General features: G+C 39.8%; 1 protein-coding gene across 1 annotated transcript in view; it reads right to left on the reverse strand.

Annotated features, from left to right (window-relative positions):
* Positions 1 to 14,746: 14,746 nt before the first annotated feature.
* Positions 14,747 to 27,026, reverse strand: part of ADGRB3 (adhesion G protein-coupled receptor B3) — a 778,422-nt gene continuing 766,142 nt past the window's right edge. The window contains exons 29-30 of the mRNA XM_024752147.1: positions 21,260 to 21,364; positions 14,747 to 14,935 (exon numbers count right to left, since the gene is read on the reverse strand). Of these exons, the coding sequence (XP_024607915.1) occupies positions 14,747 to 14,935; positions 21,260 to 21,364 (294 nt within the window). The remainder of the gene's footprint in view (positions 14,936 to 21,259; positions 21,365 to 27,026) is intronic.

A 27,026-nucleotide genomic window follows, 5' to 3' on the forward strand; every position in this document is an offset into this window, starting at 1 on the left:
ATTGGTGAGTTGTGGCTTTCTGTCACTTCCAATCCCTCCTCACCAATGTCCCTAAGTACCCTTTCAGCTTTGCTGATCACTTCAGGAAATGAGTTGGCTACCTGATAATCTACTTTTTAATAACTTAGTTCTTAACTGCATTTGTTTTCTTAGTCAGAAAAGAAAAAGGTTTCTTTATTCTCAGAAAAAGGAGTAAATCCTTGCTGCTACTGGGTATTTACATTGGGCCAGGTCAGTCTTATCATATATTTCAATAGCCTCTTACTCTCTTCAAAGAAAGAAGGCATTTTCATATCACATCTCCTGTAAGATTATGTAACCAGATTATGTTACAAAAACAGCAATGGACTCAGTGTTGTCTCCTGTAATGTGATAGTGTGTGATGGTGATCATGAAGTGCTAACTTTCTTCTCTTTTCTTTCATTAGAGTTTAGGAGCATTCATAGTTTCACTTTCATTAAAAACAAAAATTTAGTAAAAGAAAAAAAGCTATAAATTTTCAAGGGCTTTGTCAGATTGTAAATGAGGCATGTACTATGAACTTTTCCCCTGAGACAGAAGCAAGGGACACTTTTATATTACTTATAAACCATGGGTTGGTAATGAGATGGCATTCCATGGAGAAGATTTATATTTCAGAAACTTCTGCCATGGAATAAAAAATCACATGGCCTCTTTCATGACATTCATTTCCTCAATATGATCTTTATGTATTTTGATATATGAATTTTATGGGTCAAAATCCTTCATCGGAATTATAGACTCTTCAAGTGAGAGCAGATTCAACATACCTGCCTCAAGTAGTAAAGCTATTATTAGATGTACTTTGCTGTCCCACTTTCTACATAACTAGAAAGCAATTATGTCCATGTACCCAGGACCCCTCCTGTTTTCCTATTCTTCTTTTTCTCCTCTGCCACATTTTTTCCTGTCCAGCAGATTCTTTTCATCTCCTACACATAAGTAACCAGAACATTTGTTCCTTTGGGCCACAGGCAATAGTAAGTAGTGTTTGCTTTTGTAACCAGTCAATAGTTGAGGCTGAATGAACTCTTAAAGGTAAAAAATCTTAGTCTTAATTTTGATCAGTACTTTAGGAAAATATAAGAATAGACTTCAAGCAGATGAAAAACAGCATTAGTTTCTCTAGATACAGTATTTCGGTGGTGCCATAAATATGTTTCCCCAGTGAGTTTATACCATTTACTAGAGAACCTATTTTCTCTAGATACATAGGTAGAATATCTGTATTGGAAAAGCACTTAGGAAGCTTTATTCCTTGTTCATATCAACAGCTGGAAGTTCCCTGGACACCAGTCTTGATAAAGGACCCCACAGCTTAAAATCCTGGTCAGTATCTCGGTGTGTCCTGTGCATCCTTATCACCTGCCTACCTTCCTCCCCTCCCACCCTCTGCCCAGTCTTCTCATTTACGACACTCACGTGCTTCTTGGCCTTTTTTTTTTGAGCAGTGATTTTGTCAAGGACTAGATGCTTTGTGATCGCCACAGGTCTTCATGCTTTTGGCCAGCGGAGAAGCATACGTTTGTTTTCTTTGCCCGAAGTGCTTTCTACATAGGCCTTTTCTCTTTCTCTCAACTTAGCTCTCATTTCTTATCCTGATGGCCTCTCTCTCCCTGTCTTCTTACCTCCCTCTGCTTCTCTTTCTTTTCCCCTCTCCTCATCCACCAGCCCCTAAAAATAATGCTCATGGTTTTACTCGTGTGTTGCTGGAAAACACAGGTCACGATGCAAAGCGGCAAATCGATATTCATTCTCTAATTTACATTTTTGAAGCCTTCTGGAAGAGGTTTTTTATAAATTTTTGAACAGCAGAAAGACTTTGATGTACAAAAATTTGAAACACCTAGGCTTGTATAACTTGCAACTTAGGAGAAAAGGAGTCATTTCTAAGTGACCTATATTCCTGCATTTGTGGCTGTGAACAGGAAGTAGAATCGTTTGTTTAACCTCTTTCACCCTGAACATAGCAAGTATTTTCAGGGCGGCCCTCATCTGACTATACGATTTTGCAGGATGATGATGTGCAACTAGGCAGATGTCTGTGAATGCCTACAGGCTTTTCTTGGATGCATGGTTAAAGGAAGCAAGATGATTTCTTTGAATGATGAAATAATTTTTAGAGAATTTTCTCTTTGAGTGTCAAATGATAACTTCTGAAAAAACACCTACCATGCTAGAATTATAAGATTGGAAGTTAATTACACTAATTCAAATGGGGTTAGGAAGGTCTCTGCACAGCTGCAGTGAAGTGAAGCATTGGAAATTATGGACAAGGTCTAGCATCTTGCTATGTAAACACATGGTTGTCACGATGCTGGTGTCAACAGGAAGATGTGCTCTGCCACATCCCAGAAAACGTGTAGGGGAAACACTGGGGCAGAGGGTCTCTGCTTGGGCTCCTGAGAAACCTGGATGCCATGTGCTTACTAACATTTTCTTGGCTGCTCCAAAATAGCGCTTACACAATTGCCTTTAAAAAGAAATATACTAGGGCTTCCCTGGTGGCGCAGTGGTTGAGAGTCCGCCTGCCAATGCAGGGGACGTGGGTTCGTGCCCCGGTCTGGGAAGATCCCACATGCCACGGAGCGGCTGGGCCCGTGAGCCATGGTCGCTGAGCCTGTGTGTCCGGAGCCTGTACTCCTCAATGGGAGAGGCCACAACAGTGAGGCCCACGTACCGCAAAAAATAAAATAAAATAAAAATAATAAATAAATAAATATACCAAACAATCTCTAGGATATGCTGGTCTTTTGATACCATCATAAAAATATTTTTAAAAACCCCACAGCCCTGCTTACAATTCAAGTACCTTTAAGATTCGAATACAATATTTTCATCAGATAAGTGATCTGCTCAGTCAAAGGAGCTGTGCTGAAGACAAATGCCTGGGGCCTGTTCAATAGGTCACAGGATAGATTTCTGTGAACTTGTCTGTCATCTGCTGCCAAGCTTGGCAGGGACAGAGATGTGTGTGGACTCTTCCTCCGGGCCTTTCCATGGCAAGAAGAGAGAACCTGGCCCTCACTGAGGCTGCTGCTTCACCCCAGGCATGGTCGGACTATGTCAGCCAGCCCCGGACAGTTTCACAGGCACCTAGCAGATGGGCTTCCCAGCAAATAAGGACACAGATTGGTGAAACTGGGGGACTGTGATAGGGATGGGAGAGCCTCAATTCAAAGCACAAAAAGTGTGTGTGTTGTATTTTCACCAGGCTCCATGGAGAAAAGTAGGTCCAGTTCTCACCTCTAGGATAAATGCCTGAGAATGAAATTGTGCAAAGAAAGGGCTTTGTCCAAGATCTCCTACCGATTGGGCTGTTGGATATGGCTGATCTGTTTGCAAGTTGGGCCTAAGGAATTCTGGAAAGGAAAAAGGAAAAGGAAAGGTACCCAAAAGCTGGCTGTATTCCAAGATCCTGAAACAAGAATAAAGAAAAGTCCTCACAATGGCATCATGTTGGAGGCCATTTGCTCAGAGTGATCTGTGGGAACATTTCTCTTTTTCAGGGAAGTCTGTCTGCTGACGTGATGAGATGGCTGGACCCTGGGATGAAGATGCCTTGTCAGGAGTTCACTTGGTTCTTTATTCTGCTTTCCTGATCCTTGGGTCACTGGGGAGGTTAGTTGGCAAAAGAAGGGCCAACCAGTCTCCCTCTCGTCCTGTGAAGGGAAGGGTCAGCAGGGAGCAACTACGTGGAATCCGTGGACCATCCCCATCTCCCATCTCCTCAGGCTCAGACGTGAGAGTCCCTGGGCATGTTCCCATTAAAGGCATCGGGTGGTCAGCGCTCGCTCGCTCTCTCTCTCTCTCTCTCTCTCTCTGTATATATATGAACATGGCATGCTTTAGTAACCTGATAATATTCTCTAAGCAAAACGTACTTTGATGTAAACCCTGGGATCTCATTCTGTCACGTGCCCTTGTGTTGAACCAAACCCAGTCTTGTGCTCCGGAGAAGCTGTTGGCAATTCTCCCTCAGCTTCCTTCTGTATGGAAGGGGCGTGCCCTTCTGGATACCCACGTCTCTCTGCTTGATTCTGCAGATCTGTCCTTCATTCATCCCAAATATGTACCAGTGAGTTTACCCTTCACCTTTCTACCCGCTGAGCACTATTCAGTTTTCAGCAGAATAATTGGGAGCTTAGATTCTGGGGCCAAACTGTGAGGATGTGTCCTGCCTCTGCCTTGTGTCATGTTGGAGGAGTTATGGAGTATGCAACCCAGTGTCTTTATTTGTAAGATGGAAATAATGATAGAACTTGCTTCCTAGACTTATGTTGTGGATTAAATTAATATTTATACATAAAGTATTCGCTAGCCTGCAGAAAGAGCTTAAGATTGTTGCCAAAACCACTGTTTTGGAAAGTCATCTTCATGGGTGATTTCTTGAAGTAGAATGATGTTCTCCTCTTTTTGGATTCAGCCAGCTCTTGGGGGAGCTTTGTATTTGTAGCACAATGTTTTTTTTTTGTTTTTTTTTTTGGGGGGTACACGGGCCTCTCACTGTTGTGGCCTCTCCCGTTGTGGAGCACAGGCTCCGGACGCGCAGGCTCAGCGACCATGGCTCACGGGCCCAGCCGCTCCGCGGCATGGGGGATCTTCCCGGACCGGGGCACGAACCCGCGTCCCCTGCATCGGCAGGCGGACTCTCAACCACTGCGCCACTGGGGAAGCCCTCGCACAATGTTCTGACTGTGAAAAACTGGTTTTGGTGATTGTACTTGGGTGTTAAGTATTTATTTGTATTAGGGTTCTGTAAAGAAAGAGAACCAATAGGGTGTGTGTGTGTGTGTGTGTGTGTGTGTGTGTGTGTGTGTGTGTAAATATTTTACAGAGAGAGATTTATTTTAAGGAATTGATTCATGTGATCACGGGGGCTAGTGAGTCTGAATCTGCAGGGCAGACCAGCAGCTGGGTACCCGTGGAAGAGTTGATGCTACAGCCCTAGTCCCAAGGCCGTCTGGGGAAAGAACTTCCTCTCCCTTGGGGAGTCTCTTAAGGCCTTCCACTGATTTCATAAGGCCTACCCATATGATGGAGGGTAATCTACTTTACTCAAAGTCTTACTGATTTGAATGTTAATCTCTTCCAAAAAATACATTCACCATGATATATAGACTGGTGTTTGACCAAATACTGTAGTCTAGTCAAGTTGAGACATAAATTAACCATCATATTACCCTTCAAGGAGAGACATACGTCAGACAGAGAAAGACAAAAACTGTATGATATCACTTATATGTGGAATCTAAAAAATACAACAAACTAGTGAGTATAACAAAAAAAGAAGCCGACTCACAGATATAGAGAACAAGCTAGTGGTTACCAGTGGGGAGAGGGAAGGGGAGAGACAACATTGGGATGGGGAAGTGGGAGGTACAAACTACTGGGTGTAAGACAGGCTACAAGGTTATGTTGTATACAACACGGGGAATATAGCCAATATATTTTAATAACCGTAAATGAGGTGTAACCTTTAAAAATTGTACAAAAAATAATCAGAAATATTTTTATGATCTCCTATATGTGGTGTATTAAAAGTAGAACAGGCTTTGTGTAAAAAGAGAGAGAGACATGAGAATTATGTCTGTGAAGCTCAGGGAATTGAGGAGACTACGGGTATGGAATTCACCATGTAATGCAGCATGAGGGTTCATGAGAAGCACCTCTTGGCCTTTTGTGTCTACACAGGAGATGTTGGCTTTATCTTAGGGTCTTAGGGACACTGTGAACTACATAACTAATTGCAGTTTATATATATACATATAAGATTCCATGCTGCACCGTGCGGCTGGCTTGTAGGATCTTAGTTCCTTGACCAGGGATTGAACCCACACCCTCAGCAGTGAAAGCACAGGGTCCTAACCACTGGACCACCAGGGAATTTCCTGCAGGTTCTATATTTGCACTGGTTGCTAAGAAGCTCAGAGCCATCACTTGGTGTAGCTCCACAGAAGAGTCTAGAACCTTGAGGCATACATTTTAGGTGTTAAGTTAGCCTCTATGTCACCTTGATTGTCCTTCCCCATGTTTTTTACCTATATACCAGCGTCTTTTCCTAGAGCATAAGTCCATTAAATTATTGTAATTCTCTTTGTTGGTCTCTCTTTGTTGTAATTCTCTTTGTTGGTCTGTCTGTTCCCAAGGATACTAAGTCACTTGAAAACAAGGACCATGCTTTCTTCATGGTGATTGAATCACCACCTCCTACCACAGTATCTAATATTTATTGAATAAACATATTAATGTATATATTAATGTATATATTTTTTATAAATCACCTCAAGTTCACTTCAGAATAAAGCACAACTTAATTACTAAATAAAATTATCTTCCAGTCTACATATAAAATTCTCTATGCATTTTAGAAATGCAATTCTAGATTTGAGAGAGAGAAAAAGAGAGATACTAGATGATGCTAGGCATTCATCTGAAAAGTTGACACAACCTCAGAGCATATTAAACAAAAGAACAGGAATTGGGCTTCTCTGGTGGCGCAGTGGTTGAGAGTCCTCTTGCGGATGCAGGGGACATAGGTTCGTGCCCCGGTCCGGGAGGATCCCACGTGCCACGGAGCGGCTGGGCCCGTGAGCCATGGCCGCTGAGCCTGCGTGTCCGGAGCCTGTGCTCTGCAACGGGAGAGGCCACAACAGTGAGAGGCCCGCGTACAGCAAAAAACAAACAAAACAAAACAAAAAAAGAATAGGAATTGAAATGCTGACCTTCACTTCTAATCTTTCTGACTCTCCTCTTTAGTTGAAAATTGCTTGTTAAAAGCAAGCTGGCTCCTCTTCCTGGAATTTAGTGGTTTTGATGAGGAAGAAGCTATAATTGAACACTTCTCAAGATGCTCCGAGGTCAAGAGGCTCCGAGGTCTCTGGCATCGGTGGTTGCTTCGAGAAGAATCGTTTTCATGATGAATTGCTGTCTTTTGTAGGGGTGAGAAGTGGTTGATGCTTTGAGAGGACTGAACTCTAGTGGATTAAGGTCGCAGATGTCTTAACAGTTTAGCTGGTTTTTAGGTGTCAGTGGATGAATTTTACCTGTGACCAGGAAGATTTTAACACCCCCCTCGCCTGACCAAACTTCAGACAGGATTCTCCTCGACTCTAGGCCCCTCACCTGCCTCTTCTTGGAGCTTTTACTTTAGAGAACTTGGAATTGTTAAGTTCTCTATCTGCCTCTGTGAGATGCAGGTCTTTGTAAAAGCTTCTTGCAGGTTTTACAGTACAGGAATGTCTTGCTCAAGCACCTGGACCAAGTCTTTGAAATATGATCTTCAAAGAAGGAAGGGCAGGAGCCTAACTTCAGCAGAAGCCTTGCTTCAAGTGGAAAGTTACATCCTCATAAAGAGAGGGGCAAGTTTGCATTTCTTTTGGGTCAAACATCAATCTGCACCCACATCCCAGCTCTATCTGAATTACAAACCAAAGTGCCATTTTTTACATTTTAGAAAGATCAGTATTTCCGAACCAGCACATTGTGTGGTGTAAAGATACAAGGAGTCCAAATGAAGAGATGATTGGTGAGCTCAGAATTAAAGAAAATTAGCTGTTCTCACCTAGCTTGGAATATTTACCACTTTCACTTTGGAATATTTTTTGTTTAAAGAGTCATGACTATTGTCTAATATGAGAAGAATCTTTTCTTTAATCACTGCTGGCTGAACATGGACAGCTATTTATTTATTTTTTAATTGGAGGAAAATTGCTTTCCAATGTTGTGTTAGTTTCTGCCATACCATAAAGTGAATCAGCTACATGTATACCTGTATCCCCTCCTTATTGGACCTCCCTCTCTCCTCTCCCCTGCAGCTAGGTCAACACAGAGCACCAAGCTGAGCTCCCTGTGCTATACAGCAGGTTCCCACTAACTCTCTATTTTACACATGGTAGTGTATATATGTCAAGCCTAATCTCCCAATTCGTCCCACCCTCCCCTTCCCTGTCGTGTCCACATGTCCATTCTCTACATCTATGTCTCTATTCCTGCCCTACAAATAGGTTCATCTGTACCGTTTTTCTAGATTCTACATATATGCATTAATATACAATATTTGTTTTTCTCTTTCTGGCTTACTTCATTCTTTATGACAGACTCTAGGTCCATCCACATCTCTACAAATGACCCAAATTCATTCCTTTTTATGGCTGAGTAATATTCCATTGTATATATGTACAACATCTTCTTCATCCATTCATCAGTCATTGGACATTTATGTTGTTTCCATGTCCTGGCTACTGTAAATAGTGCCGCAATGAACATGGGGGTATATGTGTCCTTTTGAATTATGGTTTTCTCAGGGTATATGCCCAGTAGTGGGATTGCTGGGTCATACAGTAGTTCTATTTTTAGTTTTTTAAGGAACCTCCATACTGTTCTCCATAGTGGTTGTATCAATTTACATTTCCATCAACAATGCAAAAGGGTTCCCTTTTCTCCACATCTTCTCCAGCATTTAATATTTGTAGATTTTTTTTTAAACATCTTTATTGGAGTATAATTGCTTTACAATGGTGTGTTAGTTTCTGCTGTATAAAAAAGTGAATCAGCTATACATATACATATATCCCCATATCTCTTCCCTCTTGCGTCTCCCTCCCACCCTCCTTATCCCACCCCTCTAGACAGTGCAAGAGGGTTCCCTTTTCTCCACACCCTTTCCAGCATTTATTGTTTGTAGATTTTTTGCTGATGACCATTTTGACTGGTATGAAGTGATACCTCATTGTAGTTTTGATTTGCATTTCTCTAACAGTGATGTTGAGCATCTTTTCATGTGCCTCTTGGCCATCTGTATGTCTTCTTTGGTGAAATGTCTCTTTAGGTCTTCCACCCATTTTTCAATCGGGTTTTTTGTTTTTTTTGATATTAAGCTCCATAAGCTGTTTGTATATTTTGGAGATTAATCCTTTATCTGTTGCTTCATTTGCAAATATTTTCTCCCATTCTGAGGGTTGTCTTTTCATCTTGTTTATGGTTTTCTTTGCTGTGCAGAAGCTTTTAAGTTTCATTAGGTCCCATTTGTTTATTTTTATTTCCATTTCTCTAGGAGGTGGGTCAAAAAAGATCTTGCTCTGGTTTATGTCAAAGAGTGTTTTTTCTATGTTTTCCTCTAAAAGTTTTATAGTGTCCTATCTTACATTTAGGTCTTTAATCAATTTGGAGTTTATTTTTTGTGTATGGTGTTACGTAGTGTTCTAATTTCATTCTTTTACATGTAGCTGTCCAGTTTTCCACTTATTGAAGAGACTGTCTTTTCTCCATTGTATGCCTCATTTGTCATAGATTAGGTGACCATATGTGCATGGGTTTATCTCTGGGCTTTCTATCCTGTTCCATTTATCTGTATTTCTGTTTTTGTGCCAGTACCATACTGTCTTGATTTCTGTAGCTTTGTAGTATAGTTTGAATTCAGGTAGCCTGATTCCTCCAGCTACATTTTTCTTTCTCAAGATTGCTCTGGCTGTTCGGGGTCTTTTGTGTTTCCATACAAATTGTAAAATTTTTTGTTCTAATTCTGTGAAGAATGTCATTGATAATTTGATAGGGATTGCATTGAAACTGTAGATTGTTTTGTGTAGTATAGTCATTCTCACAATATTGAGTCTTCCAGTCCAAGAACATGGTATATTTCTCCATCTGTTTATGTCATTCATCTTTGATTTCTTTCAGCAGTGTTTTATAGTTTTTTAAGTACAAATCTTTTGCCTCCTTAGGTAGGTTTATTCTTAGGTATTTTATTCTTTTTGTTGTGATGGTAAATGGGATTTTTCCTTGATTTCTCTTTCTGATTTTTTGTTGTTAGTGCATAGGAATGCCAGAGATTTCTGTGCATTTATTTTGTATCCTGCAACCTTACCAAATTCATTGATTAGTTCTAGCAGTTTTCTGGTGACATCTTTAGGATTTTCTATATAGTATCATGTCATCTGCAAAACAGAAAGAGCCATGACTATTGTCTATCATGAGAAAAAATGTTTCTTTAATCACTGCTGGCTGCACATGGACTATTCTTGAATAATTCTTCTCATTCCAGTGGGCTTAGTTTCTTTCACTGTGACAGTGTTGAACTTTACCTGAGCTCTATGACTTTGGAAAATGGCAGTGGTTAAGAAATCCCCCACTCTTTTGTGTTCCAAAAAAAAAAAAGTCTTACAAAATGCAAAGAACCACCCTGCTGATATTACTTAGACAAGACTCTCAGATGAACCTCTTGTCTACTTATGACAAAAATCAGACACAGACTGTCCAAATTCCTATGCTTTGTCTTGAGATTACTAGCAGAACTGTTTGTGCCCATGGACCAATTTGAACAAAATACTTGCTAACTTGACCAAACTTCAGTTGGGCATCTTCCTTTTCCCAGGCTCCTGAACTTTGGACCATCCTTGAGTTTAAACAACAATCAGGAGATTAACCAAGCAGGGAAAATGGAACCACCACCCCTGCCTGTCTATCTGTCCCAGAACTGTCTGGCCACCGAGAAAGACATTCCCAGTGTTACTTGGTCCCACTGTCCACACTCATCCTACTCTCCCACCCAGTTCCTCCTTGTCTTGCTGACTCACCCCTTGCTGCCAGACATCTGGGATGTTCTGGATCTCACAGTTGGAGTGTTCTCCCTACTGCAACAGTCCTTCTGCCCTACTGCAGTAGTCTTTTCAAATAAAGGTTCTTCTTACCTAAGTCTGGATTTGTTTTTTGACACCTAAAAGACAATAGCCATTTTCATTGGTCACCAAAATTTCTTCAGTCTCTATGTTCTTCTGTTTCTCTGTTCTTATTAAACCTCTTTTCTGTTGTAATATCTCAGTTACACATAACTACAGAAACATCTCAGGGGCAAGATGACTTTTTCATCATGTGAAACTCTGTGTAGATTGACATGCTGGAGACATGTTTGTCTCATATTCTTCAATGAAGTGCTACAACATCGTAGAATTTCTTGAATTGATTTTGACATCAATAACTCTGGAAAACTAAAACTAATAAAGTTTTCCTAAGAAGCTAAGAGTGATTCAAAATTTACAAGCTGAATTTTTTGAATCAGTGGGTTTTTGATTACGCCTTTTTTTTTTAAAGTTCTTGTGGCTATATATTTTTACCAAGTGTCTGAATCCAACCTGAAAATTCAGGTTTGCCTCTCTCTTCTGTCTCCTGTTGCATGTGTGCAGGTAATAACAAAACTGGGGAAAAATTAAGTACATTTCAAGTGGGTTTGAGAAGTAAAGCAGGTCCAAATAGAACCACACAATGGACTCTAGATCCAAATCTGTTTAAAATCACCTGTTATTTTGGATAAGCCATGCTTTTCTTCTACAATCAGCTCCAGCCCCAGCACCCCTATGACAGCTAATGCATATTTTCATTTTTCTGCCTCTATGATTCACCTGAGAAACATTTCCATGGAACTTGTTTTTATTTGATTTGGGGATTTAATAATGTAGAAGGAACAAGTGGAAATACCGTGGCATCAGGAGAATGGCCCCAAAGTAGAAGTCAGAAGACCTGGGCTCTAATAGTGGGTCTGTCATTTACTTATGGTGATCTTAGGTAGCTCAGCCTCTTCTGAGCCCCATCTTTAGGGTAATTAATTCCTGCCCCATGTGGTAATCTTAAGGACAAAAAGACAATATAGGGTAATAAGAGCTTCTTAATATTTAAATAATATTAATACTTGTTTCACATATGTATCCCATATCTTCAGTATATTGTGAACTACCTAAAACAGAGGCCTTATAGAAGTAAACACATAATAATTGTTCAGTAAACTCTTTTGGATGTGTGATGATATATATGACTGTAGGCAATTCTAAAATAAATTCCACGAATAATTCAACAAATACTTATTGTGTGCACATTATCGTAGTAGGTCCCTTACAGATACAAAAATGGATCAGATGTGAATCCCGTCCTCCAGGCACTTACAGTCCATCAGAGGATATCAGAAATGTGTATAAGTAACAAGATAGAAGATTTTTTAAATCCTAGGAGAGGTACAGAAGCAGGGCTGTAAGAGTTCACAGGAGAAATTATTTTCTAGCTTGGAAAATCATGGATAACTTCGTGAAGAAGAAATATGATGTTATCCTGAAGCATAAGGAAAATCCAGTCATGCGGAATGGGAGACCTTCCAGTCCAAGGGCACAAGGACCTTGGCAGATCCTGAGTTGGCTCAGAGGGATGTGCCCAGCACTATCTGGGTGACAGCTGCACCCACTTTGGCAGAGTACGTGTGTAAGTGCAGTGGAAACTTCAAAGGTGTGTACTAGAAGAGGGCTGCCTTAAAATGATGATTCCTTGATACTTACTGACCTGCATTTTTTTTCTTACAGATTAAAAAACAAACAGCACCACTACAACTCGGCATCCTTCTTAGAGTAAATTTACGCTAACATTTTTAAGTATGCAAGTTTTGGTTAGCTTTCATATATTAATCTAATATTTAGAGTTATTGGAACTAGAGAAAAATGACAAAAAGTATGTTTTTGTTTTATAGCCATGAACATTATGGTTTTAGAAGAAATATTACTGTAATATATTGAATTTATCTCTTTAAACATATAGAATTTGTTTTCAAACATATGCTTATTGTGTTTTTTTTTTTTTTTTTTTTTTTTTTTATCCGCGGCACACGGGATCCTCGCGGATCGGGGCACGAATCCATGTCCCCTGCATCGGCAGGCCGACTCTCAACCACTGCGCCACCAGGGAAGCCCTATTGTGTTTTTTAATTTTCTTTTTCATCAAGATTTTACAGTTTGAAATGGGGAACTGTATATATGATTTTCATTCCCTCTACAGGGTACTGAGATGGAGGTGAGCGTTATGGATTTTATATACATATATGTGCATATGTATATGTGTGTATATGTATATGTATACATATACACACATTCATATATGTGTGTGTTTATATATAATAGAGAGAGAGAGAAAGTGAGAGAAATTTACTAAATATTATTCCTGCCACCGGAAAGTCATCTGATAAAAATAGCCATTAAATATTACAATTACATTATAATTAGCATCAAGTTTATTTTTATTGAAAAACCAGTCCTTCGTTATGTTGTACTCTTTTTTGCATAATGATGTCACTTTTATTTTTAAAATCTGATTAAAAATATACTTCTCACGTCTTTACATGGAGCACAGGTAGGGTATCTGACAGGAGTTGGGTTTTAAGGCGCCCTTGAGGTTGAAGCACCTTGGTGTCTGCCTCGTGGCCTGTGGGCCGGGGTCCCCTCGGTCACTGGCAGAAGCAGCCCATCTGAGTCTCGGCCAGACCACAGGAGGCCGTGCAGCCCAGGCTTAACCAGCAAACTAAATAAACATCTTAGAAATTTCGAAGCCCCCAATCTCCTCCCCACTCCCTTTACTTCCCTCAGACTGAAAAGCACAATCTCATCATCCCCGAAAGGATGAGGAAATTGCCGAAATCCTCTCCCCAACCTGCCCCCCTGGCCCCCGGGTTCCTCTGGTGCCACCCTGGGGGTGGGGGAACATCACTGTGTAGCTCTAACACCAGACAGGACACCAGGGAGCCTTCTGCAGTAGGCTCATGTCAGACTCTTCAAATCACAGATAAATCATCTGCCAATACATTCACTCCCCTTTCCTTCTGCTAGAGAACGTACAGATACAATTTTTTTAAAAATCCCAAATAAGTTCATTTTCCCCATATGCCATGAAGAACGGTAGTACAAGTAGTTTCTTCTGTGAAACATGCAGTGAACTCCATTACTTATAATAAACATTGTCCCTGTATTATTTTTTGTATGGTAACTTACTGTTTCCTACTAGCAGTTATCTTTTTTTGCCATGAGAGAGAAAAAACGTAATATTTATGTAAGAGTATGATGGCAGCAGATTTCTGACAAGCCCCATTTACATGGTACATTGCTCCAAAGGGTGTGTGAGTAGAAAATACAGAAGCACTATACAGACCTACTATTACATTGGAGAAATCGTGAACCTCAAAGGAGTAATAACGGTATGCTATTAAAACCATGAATACATTTTCAGTATCTGTAGTGAAACAAAACTTTATAAATATGTAAATTTCCGTTCAACAAATCCAAAATAAAATACACTAAAAAACTGATATGTAGACAAAAGTTTATTTACACCATACAACATTTTAAATATTTTATACACAGCTGCAGCAGAGAAAGCTACTCAGAGCTTTCTAGAGAAAACTGCAATAATAAAGATGTGAAATATATTATTCATATAAAAGTGAGATTATTACTTTATTGCATTTAAAGCAATGAAGAATGTAGCTCAACAAACATTCATTTAATGACAAAAACTTTGCTTTTATATTATAAAGTAAAAAGTGTAGTAATGGCCAAACAGACTGTTATAAACTTTAAAAACTGCATAAATATATACATTGTGCTTCATGGTGAAGTTTTTTGAAAACTAAACCATATGAAGCGGTTACAACATGAATCGTTGCTTGAGGTTTATCTATAAAGTTTACCCTACAAATCCATTCCACGGGTACTTACAACACAGGGTGGTCAGGACTGTACACCTGGGCTTCTCTCCACTCGCCTGACTAGGGAGAAGTTACCAAAGCAAACACCACTGACATTTGGCATGTGGAGGTGCTGACATGAGAGAGTCACACTGTCCGGATAGAAATGTCAGGCTACCCAAGTCTTAAGTGTCAGTGCAATACATTTTGTCTCCACCTCAGTCCATTTTGATTTTGTTAAACTTCTGTTTGAAAGTCCCCCTCTTGCACATCCAGAGGCAAATTCAGACATTTCTCCCACTCTGCTGGCCTCAGTTCCAAGGTATCCTTTGCCTCTGTATCTAAGACATTGATTGTGGTGTAATGTTGGTATTCACTGGGGTTTTTGAAAGTGTCCCATGGATTCTTGTTTGGTGCTGGGTTTTCCTGTCGAGAAGAGAGGGGAAGAGAGTCATTTATTTGATGGTTAGGATTGCTGCTTGTTGAAATTTCCAGGAAGAGAGCCTGTTCCTAAGCTTAATCCAGTTTATGTGATTCAGAGATGATTTGAAATTGTGGCCAGCTGCAGGAAATGGTTTTGATTTCAGTTTTCTTTCATTGAACAAATTGATGAACACCTTTTTTGAGTTACCCTAAAATTTTCCAGCAATCAAAGGAAGTGAATAGTATTATAGAAGGCAAGGTAGATGATGTTTTGTTTTGGCACATCTTGTGAAGTGTCAGGATGGCTATATGTTCAGGTAGGAAGGAGCGTTAAGTTCCTGCTAAGATTAAATGTAGAAAATTTAAGTATGTTGTCAGAATCTTTGGAGGGATAAACAAAAATTGAGGATATGTCATAGGGCATGTTATGCAACATTAAAAACTGTAAACCAAAACTAGCCATATTTCATAAAATGAAATTTTAGATCACTGTCTTTGTTTAGTTTCTCTGCAAGAAATTATCCTTTTTAGAATACGAAAATGCTGCTATGTGTAATCTATTTTTTTATCTGATGTATATTCCCCACAATTTTCTATATACTTGGGTAGCACACTAGTACAAATCCTTTCAAAGAGCACACCGTTTTGGGGAAACATATCCAGCAATATAAGCATTTAAAAAAAAATGTCTACAAGTCATTTCTTCTTAAGTTTCACAGTCCACACCCTCTAATTACCTAAGATTTAAAATCTGCCTAATTATGACACCACCGAGACCTTCCATGTTATAGGTGCTCGATGACTGCATGAGCAGACATCATTTGTGGTTTTTATTGTCTGGTATTTGCTGAAAGTTAGCAGTAAAATTTCTCTATTTTAAAGAAGTATGATTTAAAGATTTCTGTATAATGAAGGGCTTTGAATAGGATACACTAATCTGAATAACATCAAAGAACAAGAAGGAAATCATGACTGAAATCTCCTTAGAAAAAACGTAAGCTAAAACAACTATGGTTGTTAAATGCATCCTTTACTCCCTCTCCCTTCCCCCCCACTCATCCCTCCACTCATCCCCCCACAAATTCTGGCCTTCAACTGACTATAATCAATTAGCAGGGGGAACATAAAACAGGTACTTGAATAATTATTTGGATTCCATTCAGTATATTAAAAATCATTCTCTGGTTGGGATAGGCCAAAGAGGCAACTTACAGAAATACTTATAACTAGAAATTACGTTATTAAAATTCCCAATACATTAGATGTTTTCAGCACTTATTAGCCTTAATCATGAGGACACACAAGAAAAAAAATAGCTAATAGGTAAAGATTTAATAAAAAGTTAACTTTGGAGATATGTACAGTGGATTAATTCTGATTTAGTCTAATACTAAATTCTGATTTCGTCTAATATAATTCTCATGAACTATATAGTCTTATAACTCTCCCCTTCTCTCTCTCTCCCTTTTTTCTTTCCCTGTCTCCTTCCTTGCTTCCCTTCAACCCATGTTTATTTACCAGCTGCTCTGTGCTGGCATTGTATTAGGTGCTAGGGAGAGTAAGGTGATAAATCACTTGGTGAAAAGCACATGGTCCACCAGGGAGCATAGATTTAAAGCCCAATGCACACAGGACCAAATTCCAGTTACTCCATTCCATATGAATGTGACCTTGAACAATTTCTCTGAATCTCAACTTTACTATTTGCAAAAGAGAGATATGCTTTGTCTTTTGGGCCAAAGGAGTTGGCCAAAGGTGCAGCTCATTACCTACTTTGTGGGGCTGCAAAGATAAAAAACACAGAGGGGCTTAGTATGAGGCCTGATTTTAATAAATGCTCACTAGATAGTAATCATACATATCATAAAGGTGTCTATAGTTAAATGAAGGTATAACATATACAGTTATATCCACATCTACGATCCGGAAAAAGTGCTGAGGGAGTTCGGAGGGTGGAAGTACAGCTTCCCTTTGTGGAGCTCAGAGAACTTTCTGAGAAAAGTGACATTAAGGCTGGCATAGAAGAATGGGCTTTGTCATGAAGGCATATGTGTGGTTGGAGGTCGAGTGGCTGCAAAGGCATGTGTACCAAGAAGTACAAATCCAGAGAGCGTGGAGATAGGACATCTCAGAACAGTGCCAATTCATTTTAGCTGGAGTGAAAAAGAATATCAGAAAAAAAACAGGCAAGTGTGAACTGAAAGCCAGATCATAAGGGGCTTCGCCTGCCAGGCTACTTCCCAATTTGGAATTTATTTTGTAGGCAATGAAGAATGGTTGGAACTTAGAGGGCACTACAGGAACCTGAGCCATCAGTCATCAATGGAAAGCCATGGGGTGGATTTATCCATCTTGGAGGAGGGCTGTCTCAAGGAGCTTTCTGGGAATCCTAGGTTTGACAGAAAGTTGAATTAGTTCAATCCTAAAGGGATTCAAGATATGTAAAGTGTTAATTCACTGGCTTTAAAAATAAAGGTTTCATTATGTTTGGAACAAGTGTGATTTTCCTTTTATATTTTAAAGATCAAGCACCATGGATACAGGAACTAAAAAGGCCCATTTTAAACACTGTCAGGATGTCTAGATTCTAATTTCAAAGAGTATTATTGCCAGTACGGGATTGATCGAATTTCCGAGAGCTTCTATTAGTGGGTAATAAATTAGTTAATGTGGTTCATCTCCTCTGGCATCCCATAGTACTCCCTGCTGAGCTGTGGTTCTCACCACTGTTGCCAAGTGTGTGGACACCCTTGAGTGGAGAAGAACTGCCACCCCCAGCAATCAGGGTGGGAACAGGACCCCCAGGGAGTGAGGGGGCTGGAAGTCAGGGGGTGGTGCCCATGGGCCACCCATCTTCCTCTGTGCTTGGGGTGGATGGATTCTCGCGTGGAAAGTGTAAACTGTTCAACGGTCCAAAGAATGATCAACCTTGGAACAGCCCGTGGGGATCACTGAATTCCACAGGGAGAGCCACCCAGGCCAGGAGAGCTTTCAGTGGAGGCCTAAATCCTGATATAAAATTCAATCAGAGTTGGTACAAGTTCCTGATTTGATGTAACTGTTTTACGTTGGTTGGTTTGCTTTTTGAGCTCAAGTATAGAGCGGAGGCGATGTACGTAAACTGAAGCATGTGTGATAAAGGCCTAATAAATTATAAACTCAGTATAAGCCAACATGCGTGAGGCTTCCAAAAATGCGAATATGGTCTTAGGCTGTATAAATAGAGAAGATTAATGGAATATGAGAATTCAGAGCCACCGGAAACATGGCCTGGTCTGCCTGCGTGTTTCCCTCAGTTCCCAGCCGGGGTTGAGGGTCGGGCAGACTTGTAAGTCCCTCCTGTCTCCATCCTTTCCTCTTTCCCTCCTTCCCTTCACCTTTTCTTCCCTCCCTCTCTTCCTTCTTTCCCTCCAGTCTACGGATCGCGGAGACAAAGGGAAAGAGAATGTGTTTATTTTACATTCTAAAAGAGGGAGAATTTGGAGCTGCTGCTTGTGCGGGTGGGATCCTAATGGAGACGCTCACAGGGAAGGGCTGTTAACAATGCCTACCCCTTGTAGGGGTTCAGGTGCTGTCCGGGCTGGAGCAGGGAGACGGACTTAATGGTCTTTTGGTTTCCCTTTGATTCTCCACATTCTACATAATTACCATCATTTGCAGGTGCCAGGCAGGTGCTGTGAGTTAGGAGCCGGAAAAAAAGATGAAACAGACTTTATTGAGGTTTGTGTTTCGAACATGTCTTTCTCCACCCAATTATGCACTGTTCCATTAGCAATGTGCCACTATGAATTATATGACTGAATTAAGGATAGTGAACTCACTCGCACGTTCCTTATTAATCAGAACTGAATAAGGATTTTTTTCTCTGTTCTCATGTATTTAGGACAATAGTGAAGCAGCAATGACAACTATCCTCCCCACTCCTAACCTCCCAAATGATAAATATTTATAAATCCTTTCTAGAAAAGGCAGGCTGCTGCAGAGCTGTGCTGTAATTAGTAGACTATTTTGGTTGTCAGGAAACTGAGATACAGATATTTGTGCCATTAATGATTTAATACCCAGACCATACAAGGGGAAATTATAGTCATATTATAGCAGTCAGCCAGCTGTATCTGTTGCATAAGGCTTTTGGATTGGTAAACATAACCTTCTCTTAAAAAAAAACAAAACGAAGTTTCTTCAGTTTATTTCGATGTTAGCTTTCAGCATTTCAAAATGAGCAGCTAATAAGTTTAGGTCTAATCTCAAGGGTGCAATTTTCATTTTCCTGCTAACTAAAAATTGACAGGTTAATATTTGGGGCAGGGGTGGTAGACGGAGAAAGAACCACTCACTATGTGTAAGTGTTTTCTCTACGCCTAGTGCTGTGTTGATGATTCCACATAACACATGATTCCTGCTGTATGGAGGAAAATAGACTGATATACACAAGCTCTTTAGAGACCAATGAAGAGTTAAAGTGTATATACTTCTGATAACCTTCATTTAACAAATGCAGATTAAACTATTAGACATGCAAGAAATCAAGAGCGGCCGTTTACTGGTCACTTACCATGCATGGCCAGCATCATACTCAGTACTGAGAAGAATACAAGAAAAACACAAAGACACATAAATTCTTGCTGTTGATAAGCTAATGATATTAACCAGGAAGCCAGGATTAAGACTCACACACATATGAAAGAATCACTAGCGTTAGAAAGTGACCCAAAATACCTTAGAGTGACATGTATTTCAGAACGCCAGAGGTTGGGAGGAGTAGGTCCAGCCAGGGCCTGCAAAAGTGTGAGGCAAAGAAGGAGTGCCACACTTGGAGAGGAGAAGCGTGGAGTCAGACGGCTGTCCCAGCTCCAGCCCTCAGAGCTGAGTCTCAGCTTGTAGCATCTCAGGGTCCCACCCGCTTTGGAAAGTGCAAGGATCGAAGGAAGCGTATTATTAATGACAGATTTTCTATGCCCAAATTAGAAGGAGAAAATTGAGGTTCAGAAATTGAGCTTTGTAATTTGCTCAAGATCGTTCTTGAGCTCTCGAGTTCTTAGCAGAAGCTAACTATCTGCTAGAAAACTCAAGCAGATAGCTCTTGCTTGAACTTTCTTCTACAGATCTTCCTCAACTTACGACGGGGTTATGTCTCACTAAACCCATCATACGTTGAAAATATCATAAGTCGAAATGCATTCAATACACCTAACCTACTGACCATCATAGCTTAGCCCAGCCCACCTTAAAGGTGCTCAGGCACTTACATCCGCCTATGGTTGGACAAAATCATCTAACACAAAGCCTGCTTTATAATAAAGTGTTGAATATCTCACGTAATTTATGGAATACTGCACTAAAAGTGAAAAACAGAATGGTTGTCTGGGTACAGAACGGTTGTCAGTGTATCAGTTGTTCACCCTCGTGATCTCGGGGCTGAGTGGGAGCTGTGGATCTCTGCCCCCGCCCAGCATCACGAGAGAGTACTGGACCACATCTCACTAGCCTGGGAAAAGATCAAAATTCAAAGTACGACTTCTACTGCATGCGTATTTCTTTTGCACCATCATAAAACTGAAATATCTTGTCGAAGCATCATACTGATTTCTGGATGCCTGCTCCAGTGCTCTCAGGAATAATGATACAGCCTTCTCTGGAGCTTTGATTGTGCCATGCACATAGTAGCTGCAAAACATCATTTTATTTGATTACATCCTATGCTAGCATTATAGTAGTGGGAATGAGTGAAGAGAATTGCTGCAATCAACAATCAAAGCCCCCAGTGCTGATGTGTATCCTGAAACTCTTTTCCCCACTCTGGTAGACAAAACCCACCACTCTAGTTTTAGGTAGCAACTCTATCTCTCTCTCCATATATATATATAGAGAGAGACAGATATATGTGTTATTTATATATTATACATTTATAATATATATTATCTATCTATATTATATAGGTTATATATATTACATTTAATGACCTTAAAATGCCAGGCATTCTAATGAAAATATTTAGTCAAGTACTTGGAAATTTGAATTAGCTGACTTTTAACTCTGATGATAAAATGTCCAAGTGAATCCAGCACATTTTTGATATATAACTAATTGCAATTAGACCTTATAATTGAGGACATTTGAAATATGAATAAAACACTTAAAGACTCTGTCATTCCTAATTGGCCTCTTAGTACATTTCAAAGCACCTTTGGGGGATTATTACTTATTTTTCAGTTTGCCACTCTTGTGTTCCCAAGACATCTGGGAGCTTCCCGAAAGCAGGGGGGACAGCTGACATGATGCATCTTTATCGTGGCATCAGGCACCGATGAAGTAAAGCATACTCACCAGACTGCTTGTATTTGGTATATCCCGAAATCTGTCCAAAGTTTGAAATTTCTGATTGAGTTCCTGAAACAGTTCCATATGCCTCTTCCTTGTATGCATGACCTTCTGCAAAAGAGAGTAAGATGGCTCTCGTTTCTAATCTGATTTATGCGTTAGAAGAAGAGATTTAGTATTTTGCTATGCTAATAAGGGAAATCAAGTTTTCCAGGAGCTAGAAGGTCCCAGGAGATGCCAAAAATGCAAATGGTTTGCACCAAATCCTTGTCTTATGGTCAACACTTCTGGAACATGAAGAATTGGCTGTTTCTTCCACTTACAAGATTACCAAAAAATAGTTTTCTCCTGTGGGTGCATTAAAAATATAGCAGTCATTCCTCTGTAAGATTTTCATCATTCAAAGTTAAAGCTGTTTTACAAAAATTGTTACAATATAAAAAAAAAGTTTAAAAATGTTGACTTATAAAGCACCACAGTCTCTCAGTGTTTGTCATGGGAGATATTACATTTTTATGTTTTATTTCTATAAACACTAAAATCTTAGCTGGCTGTACTAAAGGGGAAGCAAACTCCCAGGCCCTGCCATTTAAGGCTGACTCAAAGCACTAAAGTGTCTGAAATATAATGTGAGATCTGAAATCTTACACTTTCCCTGTGAATAGTGATTGAGCTTCGCAGAAGGAAAATCTGACCCATAGGTTTCACATATTTGTTTACAAAATGGTACAGAATCTTAACACTTAGAATTCAGAGCATGAATTGTGTGGTTGATGAGCTTCTACAACCACAGATACAAATATATTGATATTCTTCATCCCTGGTGATATACTTCTTCCAACTTCATCATAACTCAACAGATAGAGTCAGAAATAAAAAATGACCTTGGGGTAGGTATAATATGAGCTGAATCTTTTTCTGTTACAGAGCATTTAAAAGAGCACTAACAAAGAAGAGTTAGATAATAAATCCCCTGTATTCACAAGTGTAAAGGAGAAAATACCTTCCTCTACTGTGATTTTTAAAAGTTAAAAATTTCAAAGTTTTGGTGGTTCTCCAAGATTATGCCTTCACGTTTGTGTAAGATTTTATAGTTTTTTTAAGCATGCGATTCATAATTCACCATTTGCTCTTGTGGATTGCATGGGTATACTATATTCATGCCTAAGCTAGGATTTGAACATTTGGTCTATTGTTTTAATTATCAAATATTTTCAAAAGTAAGGATTTGTTTTGAAAAAAGAAATATATCTTTGGAGGAAGATCTATAATGCCCAATTTTCTTCTCAAAAGACATTTGCGTAGAACACTTTATCTCCTTGAGAACAAAAATGGCAAAAGAAAAATGCAAATGGAATTTTTAACATATCTTAAAAGGCTTCTTCTCTCTTAGGCCAACTTTAATTTCCTATATTTAATGAATCTGTGTTTAGGCAATACTTTGTTTAGCTAACTCTTCCATTTTCACTAGCCTACTTTCATAAGAGAGCATTCTGCCATTTTAAGTCTTGTTCTACTGGATTATTTCCACCTTGGCTCTTCTGAGCTCTAGGAGTTCGCTGTTGATGAATCAGGTGGGGAAGATGGGAACATGGCACCATCACTGGTGACAGGAGCATGAAACACAGCACCCGGCTACAGAGTGATGAACTTCCCTGCAATTTTCGGGAGAGTACAAGAAACAGATTTTCAGGGTTTACAGAGAAACACCAGACAAACGTAACTTGACTAGTGATAGCTGATGGGGACTGATGAGAGGGGAATTTGCATAAGCAACGCGATGGAGGGATATTAAGGACCAAGTAGCTGGCAAACAATGCAGCACATTCTATCCTTAGGGAGGCAAATATTTCCAGCAGCACCAGGTCCTAAGACACTGACTAAAATACGGATGTGTGTTACAAGGAATGCTTTTTTTTTTTCTTTTTTTTTTCTTTGCAGGAGCCAGACTCTGATGGTGGGGTGGGGATGGGCAGGTCTGATGACTTTCAGGGAACTTGGGGCGGGGAGGGGGGAGGAATGCTTTTAAAAAAACCCAAAACAAAACTATAGTCATCAGAATATTGACTCTGGCTCTAACTTACAAATAGTGATTTTCATGATAACGAGTCTAGCCACACAGTTACTTTGTGCTAGGGTGCAGTCGGAGTGATGTCATAGTACTGACATTTCTCTAACGATATTTCATTCTGTCAGTTAATACATATTCATGACATCTCATATTGAGCTAAACGGGGGAGTAACAATGGTGTGCAAAATCTGGCAGAGTCCCTGCCCTTTTATAGTTTGAGGTGTAATGGAGGACCTAGGTGTTAATCACATAATAACTCAGATGAAAGTTAAATTAGACTGTGGTAAGGAAAACAAGCAGTGCAGTTATAGCAGTAAGTGACAGGGAAATTTGCTAAGAGAAATGCAAGTGAGGTCAGTTCCCCAATATTCACACATTCATTTTTAAGTTTCAGATTCTCAAATCAGTTATTCCTGCATCGTGTTTGTTCTCTTTCTTCCATTTTATAAAATGCAGAGAATTCCTAGTACAGCTTTTAATCTTATGCCCAAATCCCCTTTCCTCAAGGAGATCATTCCTTTCCAAAGAGATGGACTTATTTTCTTCTAAGATGGTTGATACTACTGGCACAGCACACCTGCTCTAAGGTGGCCCTGTGGTGGGTTTGCTGTGTCATCTTCCACTTATCTTTTATTTCATCAGAGTGTCCCGACTTTGCACTGGGGAACTGTCCATCAAGGTCTTTACCGTCCCCTGCCAAGAGGTGAATTTTTCCATATCCTTCCAACAAAGTTCTCTTTTGTCTGTCAGTCAAAGTCACTCTCTGTCTCTTGTAACCAAATATCTCTGATGGGTAAAAGCATGTTTAATGAAGCAAATAAAGTGTCAAATATATCCCATGGAAATGAGGATACATTAACTGATAGGAGTTTTTAAATCATATCCTGACTGAATGGGCAGTGCCTGATTCTGAACCGAGTGGATTTTATTTTGAGGAGATGGATTGTTAAGACATTCTCAGAAATATATATGGTGGATACCACTATGATATAACCAAAGAGCAGTTTGCAATGTTCTCCGTAAGTTCATGAAAGCTACTCTGAACCATAAAGCTCAAGGACCCTGAAATGAATATAAAGACAAATGAAAAATTTAGATGCTAAAATTCAGGGCCCTTCCTATCTAGAAACATCCTCATGCCAAATAATCATTCTAATTTGAAACTGCCATCTTAGCACAGCCAGAAATCACCATAGCAATGATGGCCTGCTGCTTCTGAGAGGAGTGTCACATTAGGGTTGCCAAGGGAGAGCTCACGTATCTGTCATGGGCCCAGTTTGACCTTCCATGCGTGATTCCTTCTTGTTCATAAACTCAAGTCCATCTTTCTGCTTTTCTTAGTGGGGAAGGTTCCATTGACAAGAAAGCCAGCATCACAGTGAATATTGGATGGTTTCTATCCCAGTAATGTTCTGGGATTAAAACTTAAGCTGCAGTTTTAGTTGTCACAAGTAATAAGGGTTTCCCTTTCTTTATTTACTTGCCTAAATAATTATTTATTTGAAGCAGTCATGCCTTTGATGATCTTGCTTACCTAATTAGAAGTTTTCATGCTTATAAATCTTACTGCTTCATTTTGATGGCTGTTTTTGGATTTTTACAGACCTTAGTGTTTATCTGTTTACCTTTTTCTTTCTTTTGTGACCTAAACATCCTGTGTCTCAAAGAAATTGACTTCTGTGACAAAACTGTAACTCATGTGGATTTTCTATTTAAGCAATCAAATATATTCTAATTGGCAATACCTATAAAATTCAGGTTCCTTCAGTTATAACGCCTTTCAAGTATTACAGGCATCTTTTGCAGTAAAGATAAATGCTTGGCAATGCTCCCTTGCACTCAGATTATTATCATTCAGCCTTTTTCAAAGCTGTATTGAAGCGCTATCCCAAGAAGACCGGCCACCTAACTGCACAAAAGTAGTGTCTCCCGAATAGCTTTTCCCATAGGACTCTTATCTTTTATTTTATATCTTTGTAGTTCAAGGGAGGCAGTCTTGGCAGCCTTTTAATTGTTGAAATTAGAGAAAAAGTGATACACTGTAAAACACTTTCATGAAATTTCAGATATTTGAGAAAAATTAGGATGTGAATAAACTTCATGTCTTGAGCTCCTATTACATCCCAGACAATCTCCTTGATTAAATACTTGGGACATATCAAATCGAACAGCTCTAGGTCTGGACAAATTTGGATTACGATCTTACTTCCATGGCTTTCATGTTGTGGTAAGAGGCCCAAAACCCAACCTCCCTTTAGCCACAGTTTCAGTAGTCAGAATAACCTCGTAAGATTGTTTTGAAGACTTAAAAAGGGCTATAGATCACATCACTGGAGCACACAGGTAAGAGCCAGAGTAGCCATTATTATCTTTCCCAATCCTCACAATAACCCTGGGAGGTGGATCTCACTTGACTGATTAGGAGACTTAGCTTGAGAGGCCCAAGCTCCCAGCTCACACAGGTGGTGGGAGGTTGGAATCCATTCTGAATCCAAGTGAATTCTCTCTGCATGCTGCTTGCTGTCTTAGATGGATCCCGCAGATCCAGGGAGCATCCTTTATCAGACCATTCAAGTCTGTGATTATGCCATCTCATTTTTTCTGATGGAAGAGGAGACGAAACAGTCCAGGGTGGGTGAGGGGCCTTCTGTAGAAAGCCCAAAAGCTCTGTGGATATTGATCACCCTGCAATGGTCCCCAAAGTACTGCAATTCTGGTTTGAAAGCTGGTCTCCTTATTTTGTCTCTGAACACCTCGTGGGCCGTGACTTTGCATCCCTGACACCTAGCACGGTGTTTGACATTCTGAAGGTGCTCCACAGATGAGTGTGGAATAAATTAAATGAATGAGATGTCATAGATACATAGGCCTTGGAAGGCCATCATCAATCTTGCCCCCTCTCGTTCTATTCAAGAGGTCTCCCCACTGGAGGGAAGACTCATTTTATTGGCCCCAGACAAAAAACCTCCCTCTCTGTTCTGGTCCTCTTGTGCTCCCTTATTTCCCGTACAAGTGTCTTATAAAGGGCCTGCAGGTGGTTTGAAACAAACTGAAGGTTTTCTCTTCCAAATTCAGAGTCTTGAATCATAGAGTTGGAATCTCTTTAAGCCTGAATTACAGATAAGATAGGCTTTACTATATATAAACTTTTAGAAATGGAAAGAAATTGCTAGAAAAAATTGGAGAATCTCCCGACTATAAACTTTAGATTATGGGGCTGGGAAATCATGTGCTGTTAGGAATTAGAAACCACTTGGCCCGAATTACCTTTTCAGTTTTAGGCGTTTATATAGCTATACTGCCAATGTCTATATTTACTCATATAAAACTAGGTTTATCTACTCATCTCACTGCTTTACAGGCTTCAATCCAGAGTGGGCTGTTGAATACTAGTCTGCAGTGATGGGAAAACCCATGTCAAGGAAGCAAGAGACACTGCAGGAATTAAGGTTGACTATCAAATCAAAGCCACATTGTGGGAAGGGGATGATTTATGTACTTTTCTTTGGCCAGAGTCCCAATGCATCCATAAGACAGAACCTGTAGCCATTTGAAATGTCTGACATTACAGTGTCTATTTACGTTTCAAACATGTTTCTAGTTGAATAAATATGTACTCAGGGCTTAAAAGAAACCAGACAAAAGTTCTGGAAAGACCGAATAAGGTGTGTGTGCATATATATATATATATATACACATCAG

Source organism: Neophocaena asiaeorientalis, unplaced genomic scaffold (genome assembly GCF_003031525.2).
Source record: "Neophocaena asiaeorientalis asiaeorientalis breed wild unplaced genomic scaffold, Neophocaena_asiaeorientalis_V1.1 scaffold544, whole genome shotgun sequence".
In the NCBI taxonomy this organism is placed as follows: Eukaryota; Metazoa; Chordata; class Mammalia; order Artiodactyla; family Phocoenidae; genus Neophocaena; species Neophocaena asiaeorientalis.